Source organism: Mytilus edulis, chromosome 7 (assembly GCF_963676685.1).
Source record: "Mytilus edulis chromosome 7, xbMytEdul2.2, whole genome shotgun sequence".
In the NCBI taxonomy this organism is placed as follows: domain Eukaryota; kingdom Metazoa; phylum Mollusca; class Bivalvia; order Mytilida; family Mytilidae; genus Mytilus; species Mytilus edulis.
Window position 1 is genome coordinate 18348188 of NC_092350.1, and position 20488 is coordinate 18368675.

Below are 20488 nucleotides of genomic sequence, written 5' to 3' on the forward strand. Positions count from 1 at the left end.
AAAATGCTTTGGTTTTTGAGTTATAAGCCAAAAACTGCATTTTACCCCTTTGTTCTATTTTTAGCGGTGGCGGCCATCTTGGTTGGTTGACCAGGTCACGCCACACATTTTTTAAACTAGATACCCCAAAGATGATTGTGGCCAAGTTTGGATTAATTTGGCCAAGTAGTTTCAGAGGAGAAGATTTTTGTAAAAGATTACTTTAATTAACGAAAAATGGTTAAAAATTGACTATAAAGGGCAATAACTCCTAAACGGGTCAACTGACCATTTTGGTCATGTTGACTTATTTGTAGATCTTACTTTGCTGAACATTATTGCTGTTTACAGTTTATCTCTAACTATAATAATATTCAAGATAATAACCAAAAACAGCAAAATTTCTTCAAAATTACCAATTCAGGGGCAGCAACCCAACAACCGATTGACCGATTCATCTGAAAATTTCAGGGCAGATAGATCTTGACCTGATAAACATTTTTACCCCATGTCAGATTAGCTCTAAATGCTTTGGTTTTTGAGTTATAAGCCAAAAACTGCATTTTACCCCTATGTTCTATTTTTAGCCGTGGCGGCCATCTTGGTTGGTTGACCGGGTCACGCCACACATTTTTTAAACTAGATACCCCAATGATGATTGTGGCCAAGTTTGGTTTGATTTGGCCCAGTAGTTTCAGAGGAGAAGATTTTTGTAAAAGTTAACGACGACGGACGACGACGGACGACGCCGGACGCCGGACGCCAAGTGATGAGAAAAGCTCACTTGGCCCTTCGGGCCAGGTGAGCTAAAAATTATAGTTGGCATATTTGGAAAATGGATTTTATACAATACAGTAAGGGCTGTCCTGGAATTAACCATAGGGTGAGGGGGAATGAGAAGCACTTTTAAGACCTCAACAACCAATAATATAAAATTATCATTTTACTTATTCTGAATCCTATGGGAGAAAAATTCTTGGTAAAAATTTCGTTTCTGTCAAAACTTTCAATGTAAGACTTATAAACATGATAAATAGAAGAATAAGTTTCACAGTTGAATAGTTCTTAAACAAACTCCATAAAGAAAACAGGAAACATTATACTAACCGACTGAAATACATGTCTTTGTTTCAAATTGATATAAACAACAGCATCAGTTTCATCCAATGGTTCATATTCAACAAACAGACAGTCACAGACATTTCCCATCGCAGACGACCGATGCTAATTATATCACATTTTTCAAAAATGTAATGTCAATCGAACTTTCCAAATCTAATTAATTTATGCGTGATTAAACAAATGAATGATGATATTTATGAACTTCCTGTTGTGTATATTTTAAAAAAAACAAAATGAAGATGAGGAAGAAATTATTGATCAATTTATTAGGGCACAATAAGGTTAATTATTTTATTTTATTTTTTTAAATAAAAGGCTCTTTTTCAAACAGATATATAATAAAAGGAACAGAATTTTTAGTAAAGGACTATAATGTTTATCAAAACTCTAAAAATTCTTTATATATGTACATCTGGAGAAAAACTATTGACTACATTTACTTCATTGTGGTTGACAATTCAATACTAAAAGAATATTTTTTTCAAGAATTCTATAAAAAAATGTTTAAAAAACCCTTATTTTCCCCTCCTTCATTTAAATTCTTCAAACTATCCATTGATATATGATATGCATCTTTTAATCATATTTAGGATTAAAATTACAAAATAACAATATAAAATATTTTACGTCAATGAAAACATATCCTGTTTTATACATGTATTTCAGCCCTTTAATATCTTCTATATATCAAACTATGTAATGTAAATGACTACTAAAGTTTAATACAATAAAATATGTATATTTTTCAAAGCGGTCTTAAATATCAGGTATTCAATTCAACTAGGTCATGTGATTCCCATTACATGAAATACAATTATTATCCATATTGTTACCTTGATATTAAATTTAATTCCTTAAAATGATCCAAAAATAACTTTAATATATGTATAAATAAATGGGGAATGTGTCCATAAAGTTAAATAGGGACATTACTTAACAACCGTAAAAGTAATTCTACCCAAATTCATACTTCATCTGAGTTTTGTGGTAAAAGCATTGCGTACAAGTTTCATAACATTTGGTCTTAAGTTAAAGAACAGAAACCCATATTTAAATCTTGTTACATCATTGGTCGAATTTTCATAGGTAAAGAAGTCTTCAACCAATCATCACATTATTTTTTTTATACTTTTTTAACAATAAATAAAACCCAAAGTTCATTAGATTCTAAAAAGCAAATGTATGTGTGTTATGTGGAAGTGCAAAAGTTTGGACATTTTAAAAAAAGCTAATGTTGTAAAATTGAAGAACCTTTCTGATTTGATATATTTTCTTACAAGTATAATAATGGTGAAAGATGTAAGAACATTTTGTAATATGTTTTCTATCTTTATCATAAAAACATGTTTTTTTCCTCAAGGTGAGTGTCAAATGCTTTGGCGTGTAGGAAAAGGTTCACTCCATTTCTACTGAACAAAATTTGCCTACTGATTTATATTACCTTTTGCCAAACCAGCATGGCCTCATATGAGATTTTCTTTCCGAACAGTCCCTTTTTATGTCTGTTCATATAGTTCTCTATGTCTGTTTCTGAATGAAGTTTCTGTTTCTGTGACAAGGGACTAGCAGATCTGATAGGTGGTGCTGTTCCCGCACGATTCTAAAATTAGAATATGCTGTATTGTTACAAAATTTACTATATATTTTATGATAAATTAAGATTTACAGGAATAACTTATGCTATGATGTGACAATTTTTTATAATAAACTAATAGTTATTCTGTAATTCACATTATTTCATAGTATAAAATACCTCAAAAGTCACGACAGTGGTTTTAGTTCTTTCAATTCAAAAGCAATGGCAGTATGCTTAAAGAATCTTATATAACATAAGTCATGATAGTGTTTCTAGAAAACTGCCCATATTTTTTTTTGTTTTACGTTTTTATCTAGTACTTTTTTGATGTTTGACTTTTACACATTTAATTTCATCAAATTTTAAGAAAATGGTGAAATTGGTTGTTCACTTGTTGTTTATAGTGAGATACAACATAACAAGCATTGTCTTACACAAGTCTGTGGCTTTTACTTGGTCAAATCCCATCTAAGACCTTTCGACCAGACATCTCATTCAAAAGGAACTCCTACTACTAAAATGATCAAAACCCTGATGCTTTAAATTTGACTAGATGATGAATCTTATACTAACCTGTCTGTTTAGAGATCCTATACTGGGACTAATTGACACATTAGTTTCTGTCTGATATTGGACTAGATCATGAGTCTTATACTAACCTGTCTGTTTAGAGATCCTATACTGGGACTAATTGACACATTAGTTTCTGTCTGATATGGGACTAGATCATGAGTCTTATACTAACCTGTCTGTTTAGAGATCCTATACTGGGACTAATTGACACATTAGTTTCTGTCTGATATGGGACTAGATCATGAGTCTTATACTAACCTGTCTGTTTAGAGATCCTATACTGGGACTAATTGACACATTAGTTTCTGTCTGATATGGGACTAGATCATGAGTCTTATACTAACCTGTCTGTTTAGAGATCCTATACTGGGACTAATTGACACATTAGTTTCTGTCTGATATGGGACTAGATCATGAGTCTTATACTAACCTGTCTGTTTAGAGATCCTATACTGGGACTAATTGACACATTAGTTTCTGTCTGATATTGGACTAGATCATGAGTCTTATACTAACCTGTCTGTTTAGAGATCCTATACTGGGACTAATTGACACATTAGTTTCTGTCTGATATGGGACTAGATCATGAGTCTTATACTAACCTGTCTGTTTAGAGATCCTATACTGGGACTAATTGACACATTAGTTTCTGTCTGATATGGGACTAGATCATGAGTCTTATACTAACCTGTCTGTTTAGAGATCCTATACTGGGACTAATTGACACATTAGTTTCTGTCTGATATTGGACTAGATCATGAGTCTTATACTAACCTGTCTGTTTAGAGATCCTATACTGGGACTAATTGACACATTAGTTTCTGTCTGATATGGGACTAGATCATGAGTCTTATACTAACCTGTCTGTTTAGAGATCCTATACTGGGACTAATTGACACATTAGTTTCTGTCTGATATGGGACTAGATCATGAGTCTTATACTAACCTGTCTGTTTAGAGATCCTATACTGGGACTAATTGACACATTAGTTTCTGTCTGATATTGGACTAGATCATGAGTCTTATACTAACCTGTCTGTTTAGAGATCCTATACTGGGACTTATTGACACATTAGTTTCTGTCTGATATGGGACTAGGTCATGAGTCTTATACTAACCTGTCTGTTTAGAGATCCTATACTGGGACTAATTGACACATTAGTTTCTGTCTGATATTGGACTAGATCATGAGTCTTATACTAACCTGTCTGTTTAGAGATCCTATACTGGGACTAATTGACACATTAGTTTCTGTCTGATATTGGACTAGATCATGAGTCTTATACTAACCTGTCTGTTTAGAGATCCTATACTGGGACTAATTGACACATTAGTTTCTGTCTGATATTGGACTAGATCATGAGTCTTATACTAACATGTCTGTTTAGAGATCCTATACTGGGACTAATTGACACATTAGTTTCTGTCTGATATTGGACTAGATCATGAATCTTATACTAACATGTCTGTTTAGAGATCCTATACTGGGACTAATTGACACATTAGTTTCTGTCTGATATTGGACTAGATCATGAGTCTTATACTAACCTGTCTGTTTAGAGATCCTATACTGGGACTAATTGACACATTAGTTTCTGTCTGATATTGGACTAGATCATGAGTCTTATACTAACCTGTCTGTTTAGAGATCCTATACTGGGACTAATTGACACATTAGTTTCTGTCTGATATTGGACTAGATCATGAGTCTTATACTAACCTGTCTGTTTAGAGATCCTATACTGGGACTAATTGACACATTAGTTTCTGTCTGATATGGGACTAGATCATGAGTCTTATACTAACCTGTCTGTTTAGAGATCCTATACTGGGACTAATTGACACATTAGTTTCTGTCTGATATGGGACTAGATCATGAGTCTTATACTAACCTGTCTGTTTAGAGATCCTATACTGGGACTAATTGACACATTAGTTTCTGTCTGATATGGGACTAGATCATGAGTCTTATACTAACCTGTCTGTTTAGAGATCCTATACTGGGACTAATTGACACATTAGTTTCTGTCTGATATGGGACTAGATCATGAGTCTTATACTAACCTGTCTGTTTAGAGATCCTATACTGGGACTAATTGACACATTAGTTTCTGTCTGATATGGGACTAGATCATGAGTCTTATACTAACCTGTCTGTTTAGAGATCCTATACTGGGACTAATTGACACATTAGTTTCTGTCTGATATGGGACTAGATCATGAGTCTTATACTAACCTGTCTGTTTAGAGATCCTATACTGGGACTAATTGACACATTAGTTTCTGTCTGATATGGGACTAGATCATGAGTCTTATACTAACCTGTCTGTTTAGAGATCCTATACTGGGACTAATTGACACATTAGTTTCTGTCTGATATGGGACTAGATCATGAGTCTTATACTAACCTGTCTGTTTAGAGATCCTATACTGGGACTAATTGACACATTAGTTTCTGTCTGATATTGGACTAGATCATGAGTCTTATACTAACCTGTCTGTTTAGAGATCCTATACTGGGACTTATTGACACATTAGTTTCTGTCTGATATGGGACTAGGTCATGAGTCTTATACTAACCTGTCTGTTTAGAGATCCTATACTGGGACTAATTGACACATTAGTTTCTGTCTGATATTGGACTAGATCATGAGTCTTATACTAACCTGTCTGTTTAGAGATCCTATACTGGGACTAATTGACACATTAGTTTCTGTCTGATATTGGACTAGATCATGAGTCTTATACTAACCTGTCTGTTTAGAGATCCTATACTGGGACTAATTGACACATTAGTTTCTGTCTGATATTGGACTAGATCATGAGTCTTATACTAACCTGTCTGTTTAGAGATCCTATACTGGGACTAATTGACACATTAGTTTCTGTCTGATATTGGACTAGATCATGAGTCTTATACTAACCTGTCTGTTTAGAGATCCTATACTGGGACTAATTGACACATTAGTTTCTGTCTGATATTGGACTAGATCATGAGTCTTATACTAACCTGTCTGTTTAGAGATCCTATACTGGGACTAATTGACACATTAGTTTCTGTCTGATATTGGACTAGATCATGAGTCTTATACTAACCTGTCTGTTTAGAGATCCTATACTGGGACTAATTGACACATTAGTTTCTGTCTGATATTGGACTAGATCATGAGTCTTATACTAACCTGTCTGTTTAGAGATCCTATACTGGGACTAATTGACACATTAGTTTCTGTCTGATATTGGACTAGATCATGAGTCTTATACTAACCTGTCTGTTTAGAGATCCTATACTGGGACTAATTGACACATTAGTTTCTGTCTGATATTGGACTAGATCATGAGTCTTATACTAACCTGTCTGTTTAGAGATCCTATACTGGGACTAATTGACACATTAGTTTCTGTCTGATATTGGACTAGATCATGAGTCTTATACTAACCTGTCTGTTTAGAGATCCTATACTGGGACTAATTGACACATTAGTTTCTGTCTGATATTGGACTAGATCATGAGTCTTATACTAACCTGTCTGTTTAGAGATCCTATACTGGGACTAATTGACACATTAGTTTCTGTCTGATATTGGACTAGATCATGAGTCTTATACTAACCTGTCTGTTTAGAGATCCTATACTGGGACTAATTGACACATTAGTTTCTGTCTGATATTGGACTAGATCATGAGTCTTATACTAACCTGTCTGTTTAGAGATCCTATACTGGGACTAATTGACACATTAGTTTCTGTCTGATATTGGACTAGATCATGAGTCTTATACTAACCTGTCTGTTTAGAGATCCTATACTGGGACTAATTGACACATTAGTTTCTGTCTGATATTGGACTAGATCATGAGTCTTATACTAACCTGTCTGTTTAGAGATCCTATACTGGGACTAATTGACACATTAGTTTCTGTCTGATATTGGACTAGATCATGAGTCTTATACTAACCTGTCTGTTTAGAGATCCTATACTGGGACTAATTGACACATTAGTTTCTGTCTGATATTGGACTAGATCATGAATCTTATACTAACATGTCTGTTTAGAGATCCTATACTGGGACTAATTGACACATTAGTTTCTGTCTGATATTGGACTAGATCATGAGTCTTATACTAACCTGTCTGTTTAGAGATCCTATACTGGGACTAATTGACACATTAGTTTCTGTCTGATATTGGACTAGATCATGAGTCTTATACTAACCTGTCTGTTTAGAGATCCTATACTGGGACTAATTGACACATTAGTTTCTGTCTGATATTGGACTAGATCATGAGTCTTATACTAACCTGTCTGTTTAGAGATCCTATACTGGGACTAATTGACACATTAGTTTCTGTCTGATATGGGACTAGATCATGAGTCTTATACTAACCTGTCTGTTTAGAGATCCTATACTGGGACTAATTGACACATTAGTTTCTGTCTGATATGGGACTAGATCATGAGTCTTATACTAACCTGTCTGTTTAGAGATCCTATACTGGGACTAATTGACACATTAGTTTCTGTCTGATATTGGACTAGATCATGAGTCTTATACTAACCTGTCTGTTTAGAGATCCTATACTGGGACTAATTGACACATTAGTTTCTGTCTGATATGGGACTAGATCATGAGTCTTATACTAACCTGTCTGTTTAGAGATCCTATACTGGGACTAATTGACACATTAGTTTCTGTCTGATATGGGACTAGATCATGAGTCTTATACTAACCTGTCTGTTTAGAGATCCTATACTGGGACTAATTGACACATTAGTTTCTGTCTGATATTGGACTAGATCATGAGTCTTATACTAACCTGTCTGTTTAGAGATCCTATACTGGGACTTATTGACACATTAGTTTCTGTCTGATATGGGACTAGGTCATGAGTCTTATACTAACCTGTCTGTTTAGAGATCCTATACTGGGACTAATTGACACATTAGTTTCTGTCTGATATTGGACTAGATCATGAGTCTTATACTAACCTGTCTGTTTAGAGATCCTATACTGGGACTAATTGACACATTAGTTTCTGTCTGATATTGGACTAGATCATGAGTCTTATACTAACCTGTCTGTTTAGAGATCCTATACTGGGACTAATTGACACATTAGTTTCTGTCTGATATTGGACTAGATCATGAGTCTTATACTAACCTGTCTGTTTAGAGATCCTATACTGGGACTAATTGACACATTAGTTTCTGTCTGATATTGGACTAGATCATGAATCTTATACTAACATGTCTGTTTAGAGATCCTATACTGGGACTAATTGACACATTAGTTTCTGTCTGATATTGGACTAGATCATGAGTCTTATACTAACCTGTCTGTTTAGAGATCCTATACTGGGACTAATTGACACATTAGTTTCTGTCTGATATTGGACTAGATCATGAGTCTTATACTAACCTGTCTGTTTAGAGATCCTATACTGGGACTAATTGACACATTAGTTTCTGTCTGATATTGGACTAGATCATGAGTCTTATACTAACCTGTCTGTTTAGAGATCCTATACTGGGACTAATTGACACATTAGTTTCTGTCTGATATGGGACTAGATCATGAGTCTTATACTAACCTGTCTGTTTAGAGATCCTATACTGGGACTAATTGACACATTAGTTTCTGTCTGATATGGGACTAGATCATGAGTCTTATACTAACCTGTCTGTTTAGAGATCCTATACTGGGACTAATTGACACATTAGTTTCTGTCTGATATTGGACTAGATCATGAGTCTTATACTAACCTGTCTGTTTAGAGATCCTATACTGGGACTAATTGACACATTAGTTTCTGTCTGATATGGGACTAGATCATGAGTCTTATACTAACCTGTCTGTTTAGAGATCCTATACTGGGACTAATTGACACATTAGTTTCTGTCTGATATGGGACTAGATCATGAGTCTTATACTAACCTGTCTGTTTAGAGATCCTATACTGGGACTAATTGACACATTAGTTTCTGTCTGATATTGGACTAGATCATGAGTCTTATACTAACCTGTCTGTTTAGAGATCCTATACTGGGACTTATTGACACATTAGTTTCTGTCTGATATGGGACTAGGTCATGAGTCTTATACTAACCTGTCTGTTTAGAGATCCTATACTGGGACTAATTGACACATTAGTTTCTGTCTGATATTGGACTAGATCATGAGTCTTATACTAACCTGTCTGTTTAGAGATCCTATACTGGGACTAATTGACACATTAGTTTCTGTCTGATATTGGACTAGATCATGAGTCTTATACTAACCTGTCTGTTTAGAGATCCTATACTGGGACTAATTGACACATTAGTTTCTGTCTGATATTGGACTAGATCATGAGTCTTATACTAACCTGTCTGTTTAGAGATCCTATACTGGGACTAATTGACACATTAGTTTCTGTCTGATATTGGACTAGATCATGAATCTTATACTAACATGTCTGTTTAGAGATCCTATACTGGGACTAATTGACACATTAGTTTCTGTCTGATATTGGACTAGATCATGAATCTTATACTAACATGTCTGTTTAGAGATCCTATACTGGGACTAATTGACACATTAGTTTCTGTCTGATATGGGACTAGATCATGAGTCTTATACTAACCTGTCTGTTTAGAGATCCTATACTGGGACTAATTGACACATTAGTTTCTGTCTGATATGGGACTAGATCATGAGTCTTATACTAACCTGTCTGTTTAGAGATCCTATACTGGGACTTATTGACACATTAGTTTCTGTCTGATATTGGACTAGATCATGAGTCTTATACTAACCTGTCTGTTTAGAGATCCTATACTGGGACTAATTGACACATTAGTTTCTGTCTGATATTGGACTAGATCATGAGTCTTATACTAACCTGTCTGTTTAGAGATCCTATACTGGGACTAATTGACACATTAGTTTCTGTCTGATATTGGACTAGATCATGAGTCTTATACTAACCTGTCTGTTTAGAGATCCTATACTGGGACTAATTGACACATTAGTTTCTGTCTGATATGGGACTAGATCATGAGTCTTATACTAACCTGTCTGTTTAGAGATCCTATACTGGGACTAATTGACACATTAGTTTCTGTCTGATATGGGACTAGATCATGAGTCTTATACTAACCTGTCTGTTTAGAGATCCTATACTGGGACTAATTGACACATTAGTTTCTGTCTGATATGGGACTAGATCATGAGTCTTATACTAACCTGTCTGTTTAGAGATCCTATACTGGGACTAATTGACACATTAGTTTCTGTCTGATATGGGACTAGATCATGAGTCTTATACTAACCTGTCTGTTTAGAGATCCTATACTGGGACTAATTGACACATTCGTTTCTGTCTGATATGGGACTAGATCATGAGTCTTATACTAACCTGTCTGTTTAGAGATCCTATACTGGGACTAATTGACACATTAGTTTCTGTCTGATATGGGACAACCATTGAAGCTGGTCTTTGTTGCATCATATCAGCTTGCATTGAATGACTTTTCTCCATGGCTGGACTTCCTGTTAGGGAATCGCCTTTCTCTGGCTTCTTCCTCTTTAATGATGTATGATGGGATAGATCGAATCCTGGCGGTGAATCGTTGACAGAATACATATTACTAGCATCCTCCACATCCTCAAAACTTTGGTTCAGTTCAACTAAAACAGAATAAAATCATGTTAAATATGATCACAACACTACATAGTTGAACTCCTAAATACACATGAAACATTTATATTTGGAAACTTACTAATTTCACCAAATATTGAGATTGAATTAATATTTCCTTGCATGCTGAGTTTTGTCTGTGGATCAGTAACAATATCTGATTTCTCCAGCATCACAAAATGTCTGTGGTTCAGAGACAATATCGTTATTTTCAAGTATCACAAAATGTATGTGGTACAGAGACAATATTATCATTTTCCCAAAATCACAAAATATCTGAGGTTCAAAAACAATATCATTATTTTTCCTGCACCACAAAATAATGACCTTCAAAATATGGTACGACTCTTACCTGATTTCATACAGATTGTCAAACTTGTTAATACTCTCATGATGTTGATAACAAAATTATTATTGTCTTTAATTAACTGATTAATTCATAAAAAGGTGCAAGTTTAATGATAACATGAGATAACATGTGATAAATATATCCTAAATGAGGAAATTCCCTAATGATTAATTGTCCTCTCAGCTATTTTTAGAATTTTTGTCACTTACGACTGATGTTTTCACTTGAGATGAGATATTTTTAGTTTTGATGTGGATGTATCAATACTTATGAGTTTGAGAAAATGAAAGGGGTTTCACTCAGTAATATATATTTCCTGGTATATTTATATACTTTGGAAAACGCCTGAAATGTCCTGGAAAAAAGGAAAGTAACATCAAAAAATTACCTGTAATTTTGAATTTATCTCTGTGTGTTTGTTAACGTTATTGCACTTAAAAAGCAATCTAATTAAAATTAGTTCTCTGCACTTGATCCTCCTTGTTTCTAATAAGCAGAATTAATCCAAATCAATACTGGTCCTTATTTGTAGACCAACTGCAACAGGGTTTCTCCAATTGCAATTGATCTATTCTTATCAGTATTTACTTAACATAAAATGCACTTTTTCACATTTTACTGCTGCACAATTTATTATTGTGTTTAACATAGGTCAGTTTCTATAAATATCTATATATTTGTACAATGAAATGTATAGATATATTTAGTTTTTTTGTGTTATCAATCTTTCTACATGATTCATATTTATGTAAACTTTATTTTTGCTGCATTTGTAATGTACAAGAATACAATGAACACAAATGTGTCTTTACATCCATCTTTAATTTGAAACTCATTATAAATCCAAAATTCTTGAAATTTATAGATTATAAATTGTTGGTGAATGAGTTATCACAGAAAGGTGTTAGCTGAAATAACCCTATACTGTACTTTTATCAGGGCCTTTTGTAGCTGACTATGAGGTATGAATTTTGCTCATTGTTGAAGGACCTAACTGTGCCCTAACATGGTTTACATCTACATCATTTGGGTGTCATTGGCAATCATATCACTTATCTCCTTACTTTATATTAGCATGCTAGTAAAACTGAAGAAAAATATCATCAGAATTTAATTTTACAAAAATCATGATGAATAAAATGTTTGCCAACTTCTGTTTAGGATTGTTTTTAGGCATGCATGTAGTCTTTTTAAATGTATGCCTTTTATTAGCATTGGTTTTAAGATCAACTTTTATCTTTTAATCTACTGACAGCTGAAATACTTACATTATACATCAGAATTATTCCTTAGAACTATTTACTAATTTCCTTCTATAAAGCCTAACACTAATAACATTGTATTTTCCCCAATGAATTTCCTTTGCAACTAACATATTGGTTTCAATACTTTGAAAAACATTTCCACAAACACTTTACAGTTAGTACTATCTCAAGTATAAAATGATATCTTTCAGCCATATCTGCAATATTGCATTTTTGTGTGGTTTATCATAATCCCAACAAAGATATGGTCAACACTGGCCTTCAGGAGTATTATCTACACTAGCCTATCGTCTGTGTATCAATAAAGAGCTAATACTTGTACAGTATAATCAGTTAAAAATAAAACGTTCACTATAATGCTATAGGGAATCACTAGAAACAAGGAGTGATTACTCTCAGTCCAAATATACCATTAAAACAGAAAAAGCCATATCGTCTGTGTATCAACTTGCACAGTACAATCAGTTTAAAATAAAACGTTCTTGGAATCACTGGAAAAAGGAGTGATTACTCCCTGTCCAAAAATACCATTAAAACAGTAGAAAGCCATTATATGATCTAGATAAATTACTTTGAGTCTGAATATACCAGGGATACAATTACATGGTACAGAAGGATAATTGATGTACAGTAAAAACACCACTTACTAGACATAACTTATTTTATAAGATAAAGTCAATCGATCACGATATGCAATGTTTGCACTCACGATAACAAAATTCTTCCTCTTACGTAATGTATTGAACAGTAAAAAAGCACAGACAGAATTCCTGGGTAAAGCAACAATCACTGAAACAAGCTATGTTAAGAAACCAATTTCTTACTTTGATATTCCTTTGTATTTAGCCAATTTCTGCCTATTTTTTGACAAGTTGTAATATTACAGCAATAAATAACATACAATTTGTCTAGACATTAGTGATGTTTTTTAGACTTTGGAGAAAAGCTAATCAATAACCATACATACATATTATACAAACATCAATAGGAAATGACACTTAAGGGTTTGTATTGCAATCTACCAAACATAAAGATTAGATGGGAAGATGTAACATTTGAATTAATTAGCATTGAATTATCGTGAAAACAGCTAAAGACAGTTTACATAACTTTGCATTAGTTTTATAACTAGCGTTTAAAAACCTTCAAAGGCTGCTTATGTTAAGCCCATTTGTCGGCAAACACTGTTGAGACAGGAAAAAAGTAAGCTCAGTAATCCAAGCAAAACCATATTACTATATGCCCACTTCTTGAGTTTGTACGATGTATAAGGCTCACTTCTGGAGTTTGTACAATGTATAAGGCTCACTTCTGGAGTTTGTACAATGTATAAGGCTCACTTCTGGAGTTTGTACAATGTATAAGGTTCACTTCTGGAGTTTGTACAATGTATAAGGTTCACTTCTGGAGTTTGTACAATGTATAAGGCTCACTTCAGGAGTTTGTACAATGTATAAGGCTCACTTCTGGAGTTTGTACAATGTATAAGAAAATGAACTACCTCATCTATTTTGAACTCCCCCAACTAAACCAACCACTAACCTAACAAAACTCTGGCTTTAAAATGCACTTTGATTGAAAAGTTCTATTTTGTTTTAATTTGTATTCCAAAATAATGCTAAGTCAATCAAGAATGAATACAAACACTAAATAATTAACCCATATACCTCTCCGGATTAGGAAAAGGTTAGGTTATAATACTCTATAGAATATGATTATGCGGACAATAAAATCATTCATCATGAAGAGATAAATAATTTTCCCCTCACATATCTTTGATTGTAATTCCTACAGATGCTATGGCATAAGACATTCCATGATCAAGTAGAATATCTTTGTTGATAATAACGATCATAATGATAACAATATTAATAACATACCTTCTCCAGGGAAATTCTCAAAAACTGGAGCTGACCTATGACCTCTATTCATCAAGTGACCATACTGTTCATTTAACATACTAGGATCGATCTGAAAGTCATGTGGGTAGTTTAATATCACTTTTTCTCTTGAATGCCTGTTAGTGTTCGGCTGAAAGTCTTCCGGATAATTTAAAATATTTTGGTTGTCTTTTAATACCTCTTTAAAATTTGTTGCGTCATTTAAGTTTGTAGGAAAACTAGGCGTCCGTTCACTTTGTGTTGGTACATTTGCATAATCAGGTTCTGAATCGTCGGAAACTCTTGAATCATGTGACAACTGACTGCCACTTTTCACATGAACAATGTCAATGTCACCAGCACTTTTATGTGAACCTCTAGATGAAATACTATCATTAAATCCTTTCATTTCACTCTGCAATTGTTGCAAACGCAAGGACCCATGGGAAGAATGCATATCTCGTAACGATCCTTGTGACGATTGTGAATCTGATAAATCCCTATTACGAGATGAGAAAGAAGTCTGACTGTCCGCTCGCTCATGTCTCACTGCCCTAGTTGATGAATGAGACGTATCACTGTCAGATCTCTCATGTGGATGATAATAATGTCCTCCAACGTAATCCCCCGGTGCTATTACAATGTCTGATGTTCCAAATGTCCCTGGGTCAGGAACAGAGGTAGGTTCATATGACACAGGCTGTTGTTCTACGTTTAATCTTTTGTAGGTGGTACTTCCATTACGCTTTGGAACACCTACAAAAGATGGATTAGTACGTGGAAATGATCTTAGTTTCTGTTTTTGTGGAATAGGACTTGCATGTCCCTGTTGTGCCACTATGTCTTGACTGAATGCTATACATTCTTGGTCTTTATTTGTAGTTAAGACTGGACTATATAACCTATCATGTAATTCTTGGGGAACACTGTTTTGGTTTGTAGAATAACCAAATGCTGAGCTATACATCTCAGGATTAGGTGAACTGTAAGAGTCTGAACGGCTTCCGTAGTCACTTCCGTGACGTTTAGATCTGTTTGAATATGATAAGTCAGAGTCATCATGTGCTCTGATCTTTGCGTAATGTGGTTGCGAATCATCTCGACCATAATTTGTAAAACGGTAGCTATTTGATCTAACAGGAAGTGCACTGGGTGTAACTTCTGAAACAGATCGTTGCATTGAGTGAGCTCGAGCTGACCTTGGAGAATCGTATCCTCGTGGAGACATATCTGTAGATGATTCCCGTCTCAATACTGACGAGGACACCGGTGGACTGGAAGATGAATACCCTGCTTGAGTTGATTGAGATGACTGACTGCTGCGTCTTCTGACATTCTCACCATTTACTGAAACTTCCTTAAAGCTATCATGTCGACTAGAACTACTTTGAGACGAATTGGAATCCTGTCGGGAAAATCTTTGCTGAAAAAGAAATAAGAACTAATTAAATATCAATTTATAGCTAAAAGCTAAATAATTGGATGGAATTGTCAGTACTAGCCATGTATAAGTGAAAACTTAAAGTTCAATACAATGTAGTTTGATAATTATTTGTCTCCATTTTTTTGGCGGGGTACCGATAGTTATGTGAAATACCTCAAATTATCATAATGTCCTTTTAATCCTGAATATTATCTTATGGATTATTGAGTGTGCATATTCCTTTTTCTTTATTGTTTTTATTCTGTGAATAACCATGATAACAGGTCTGAAAAAATTGCCAATCAGTCTGATTAATGATGTCAGTAGATTTACTAAACTGGGATAAATTCTTAAATACATAAATCGATATAACTACGAAAAAACAGACAAAACTTGTTAAGTGACAGACACCAACGACATGTGCACTTTGTAAGCTGCTGGGCAACTTTCAATGGAAGCAACTCATTTTTATTAATAATTCAAAATCAAAGATAACTTATGTATTCTAATGTATTAAAGTCCTCTAATGACAATTAGTTATTTAGTAAACAAGGAAGAAGGAAGCCAGTTTACTGCCTTTCATGTTATAATTATACATTTCTTATTTTTCTCTAGCTTTATAGACGTTCAATTCATACAAGGAAATCTTTGGAATATTACATAAGATGTGCTTTCAAGACATAAATGTTTTTTTCTGGACAAATTGCAATGATCTATATCTTTGTTTCTTCAGATTCTTGATTCTACGGTTGCTTATGATTGCTTAAAACCCCTTTATGTGAACTCAATTGTCTCAATTACACAAACATCTCCTTATTTTCATAAAGAGGCAGAAATGTATACATGTATAACTTTTAGTAGTTGTATCAGAATGGTGGCTTTATGCTGTACTTTTATCAGGAATTTCTGACAGAAGAGTTACTTGCTTACCATTTGTGACTTCCGCATAACAACATCCGAAGTTTCTCCATACCAAGACATTATTTTCATCGTTCACATTTAAATTTCTACTGTTTTGTTTGATTTACAAAGCTACTTTTTTTTTTTATAAATTTCACACATATTTTTCTTATTTCCTTGTTTAAATAGACCATGAAGTATTTACTTTTCTTAAGATTTAAATAACTAGAGTATTTAATCTGTAATAAGGTGTACATCATCAGCATACAATTTATGTCCTGATATGTGATTTACTTCTTTAAGCTATAAATCTGACATGTCCTTAAACGAACATCTTATATTTCATAATTATAGATATTAAACCTGTTGCCATAGCAACCAATTATAATAAAATCAGTTAAGGTATACAATCATTTTTACCCCAAAAATGTCCTTCTGAGTATAAATTAAACATTCAGTGACTGGCAATTTCTTATCATATGAGCTAACAAAGTCTAGTGATAATCTTCAGCTTTCTACTTGTGTTTTTTTACTACTCTTTGGAAATTAATTCTTTAAAAACTATGAACAACAAACCAGTTTTAACTGACTTATACTGCTAACATCTTAACTTTGGTGGATAGTCATAGGCGGATCCAGGGGGCCGGGGCCCCCCCTTTCGTGGGAAAAATTTGGTTGATAATATAGGGAATCACTGAAGCGTCATTGGAGCAGGCCCCCCTTTAGGTCAGTCAGAGGGCCCTCCTTTACAAAAAGTTCTGGACCCGCCACTGCTTGTGGTCAAATTTGCAATTTTACCACATATCCATATTTTTATATTATATCATTACAATAAAACTTCAAATAAAGTGAAATTTAAAAAAATACAAATTCGATAATTTAGTACACTCAGACAGATAATACAATTAGATAGATATGATGCCAAGACTTTCACCCACTGTCTATCACATTAATAACATTAGTCTAACTAGCCAGTTAGGGATAACAGTACATGGTTTGGCTGCTTGACAAGTGCTTATGTATTTGTTTTATGAATTATCATCATTTGTTGATGATGATTACGATATGCCTGATAAAACAACCTGTAATATACATGTTATCTTAATTACAATGTATTATGTCATTAACTACAATCAATAAACATACTTTTCTGCCAAGTGTACCTATTTTGTATTGTTTGTAATATATTACATATTATTACTTAGTTGAGTTATTAGTTTACTAAGACAGGTAAGGGCCATCGATCAACGAAATTTCAGTGGTTGGGAAAAAAATCTTGCAATATGGCATTTACAGCATTTTCAACATAAGTTTTAAAAGCCATTTTTTAATAATCTTTGTAAAATCATATAATTTTGATGGGTCATTTTCAGCAACAATGTGCCTACGGTCAAAGGCCGCTACCCTTTCTAATCACTGGAAAATTAATCAGATATTGTAAAATGTAGGTTTTTTAAAACATGTTTTCTACAAAGTTCACACCAATAGCACAAAGCTCAAAACTTGTGAACCCCAACTCTCTGCATTTATCTCTACTCACCATACCAGCATTATGCACATAATAACTAACATTAAGAAAAAAGAAAAAAAGAACCAATCTAAAAGTGCTTGCAGTTAATGAATGCCATTATTCAAAGCCGATAAGAACAAATAAATAAAGAATCCTCTTCCATTCTCAATTTTAGGTATCAATCAGATCATATCCTTTAGATTTAGTGTAAAGACTTCATTAACAATCTTAGTAAAGCAGTGTAGTGGGCAACAATTATACCAAGTCTCATTAACAACTCTAACCACATACAAAAGTTCTAAAGAGGACACAACTTTTAAAATATATCTGTACTAGGGCAATATATAAAACTATCTTTGTGACCTTGACCTAGCAGAAAGACCATCCTCATGTTAACTACTGTGTTTTCTATTATTTTGTTTATATTATTTTCAGGTACATGTTACTTGGTGGGTTTAGTTTGTAGTTTAGTAAAGACATTAGAATAGACAATAGAATTATATTGAAGCCATAAATAGTCAATCAACACCTCATAAGTAACATACCCTTTGGTGGTGGGAAGCAAAATACTGTCAAGCTGTATTATACCATTCAAAGCATTAAAAAGTTATAAGCTGAAGGGAACTAGTCAAGAAAGCTGATGTTGACTGCTTTCTAAGTATTGTTGTGTTTCAGATAAAAAGGACAGACAGAGGGAGAAAATTTCAAGTATATATCATGTATATTATCATGTAATGGAGGACAACAAAACCTTGTTTTTAACTGGACATGTGAATTGTTTTTTTAGACAAGTTTTTTATATCAACAACATCAAGATTTGAACTGACTATGGAACAAGATCCTGTACGAACTGGGAAACTCAGGTAAAACAACTATAAACAGGCTATTATTTGAACTTGGAATTATTTTTAATTATGGATTTTGCATAATTTTTTAATAAATTTCATGTTTATTTTGGTAAAAAAATGTATTATAATGTTTTAAGCGGATCATAACACTTTCCGTACCATTTATTTTGTATAGATAGTGTTGTGTGCGGCACAGTACATTCTATTGAAAATGTACTATCTTCTTTGTAATAGAAAGTGTTGTGAGCAGCACAGAACATTTGAGTACAAAATAAACATGGAATTTATTAAAAATTTCCAACACAAGAAAGTATGCAAATTCCATAATTAAAAATAATTCCAAGTTCAAATAATAGCCTGTTTATATTTTTTTCAGTCAATAATAATGAGTAATTTATTTATATGTTGTCTACATTTATACTTAAGTTGTTATCTTGTCATTGTAAAGCCACTAAACAGATAATTTACAGCTTTGTGTAAGTTTTGATCTTTTGAAGAGATGCAGAATCCCTATATTAAGTGGTTAGTAAGTAATATTCTGCCCAGCAATGAGTTACCATAGAAGTCATCAATTAGACATTAAGAGGGTAATTGAAAAGATAAACCAAGGTCCCACTGAGTAATCATAATTGACCTTTAAATCAAAGATCAGTGACCTCTGTAGTGTTAAGTTTAAAATTGAAAAATATATGTGCACCCTTGAGTTGACCAGTGACCATACTTTCTCATATATCTGTTGAACAAAAATCACATGTTGCATTTATAAATAAAAGTAAGAGTATTTTTTTATAATAATTATTTAAAACTTCAAAGATAAAGGAAAAAGGAAAACATTGTGCCATTTAAGAGGGATTTTATTTTTTCAAATATAATTTCTTCCTTTTTGTTTTGTTTTGTTTCCTCAATCAAGTTATTTTTATTTGTAGTACTAGTACCTAATCTACAATATATTTTGGATAGTTTAAGGTATCAGTCTGGAATATTGCCCAAATAAATTTCGACCTGACATTACTGGAGAGACTGTGAGACTTAACTTATAATAGTGACTAAAAGCATTCAAACAAAACAGATTACCATGATATCTAAAAAAGTTTCCTCTCTAAAAAACATAACAACCATAATGTGAGATCCATGCAATTAACGAAAATAGTTTCAGACCCAAGTTTTCAGAATCAGAATTTATTATGTTCAGATAAAACAGCCTGCTGTAGTATCAAATGTATATTCTTTTGATTTGTGGTTGGTCTTCTAAAACCAAGCAACACTATAAAACATCATTAACACTCTTGGTCTCAAAGAATAGGTCAATGAATATTTCAAGATTTGAACCAAAAACTTTTTAATTCAAATAATAGCCTACCAAACTTTGGAAGCATATATTAGAC

General features: G+C 33.4%; 1 protein-coding gene across 9 annotated transcripts in view; it reads right to left on the bottom strand.

Annotated features, from left to right (window-relative positions):
• LOC139480918 (rho GTPase-activating protein 39-like) overlaps positions 1 to 20488 on the bottom strand; it is an 87816-nt gene that overhangs the window by 11554 nt on the left and 55774 nt on the right. For all 9 annotated transcript variants that reach the window (XM_071263871.1, XM_071263870.1, XM_071263869.1 and 6 more), the window contains 3 exons: positions 14423 to 15845; positions 10647 to 10918; positions 2543 to 2701 (listed from right to left, as the gene is read on the bottom strand). In XM_071263871.1, coding sequence (XP_071119972.1) covers positions 2543 to 2701; positions 10647 to 10918; positions 14423 to 15845 — 1854 coding nt within the window. The remainder of the gene's footprint in view (positions 1 to 2542; positions 2702 to 10646; positions 10919 to 14422; positions 15846 to 20488) is intronic.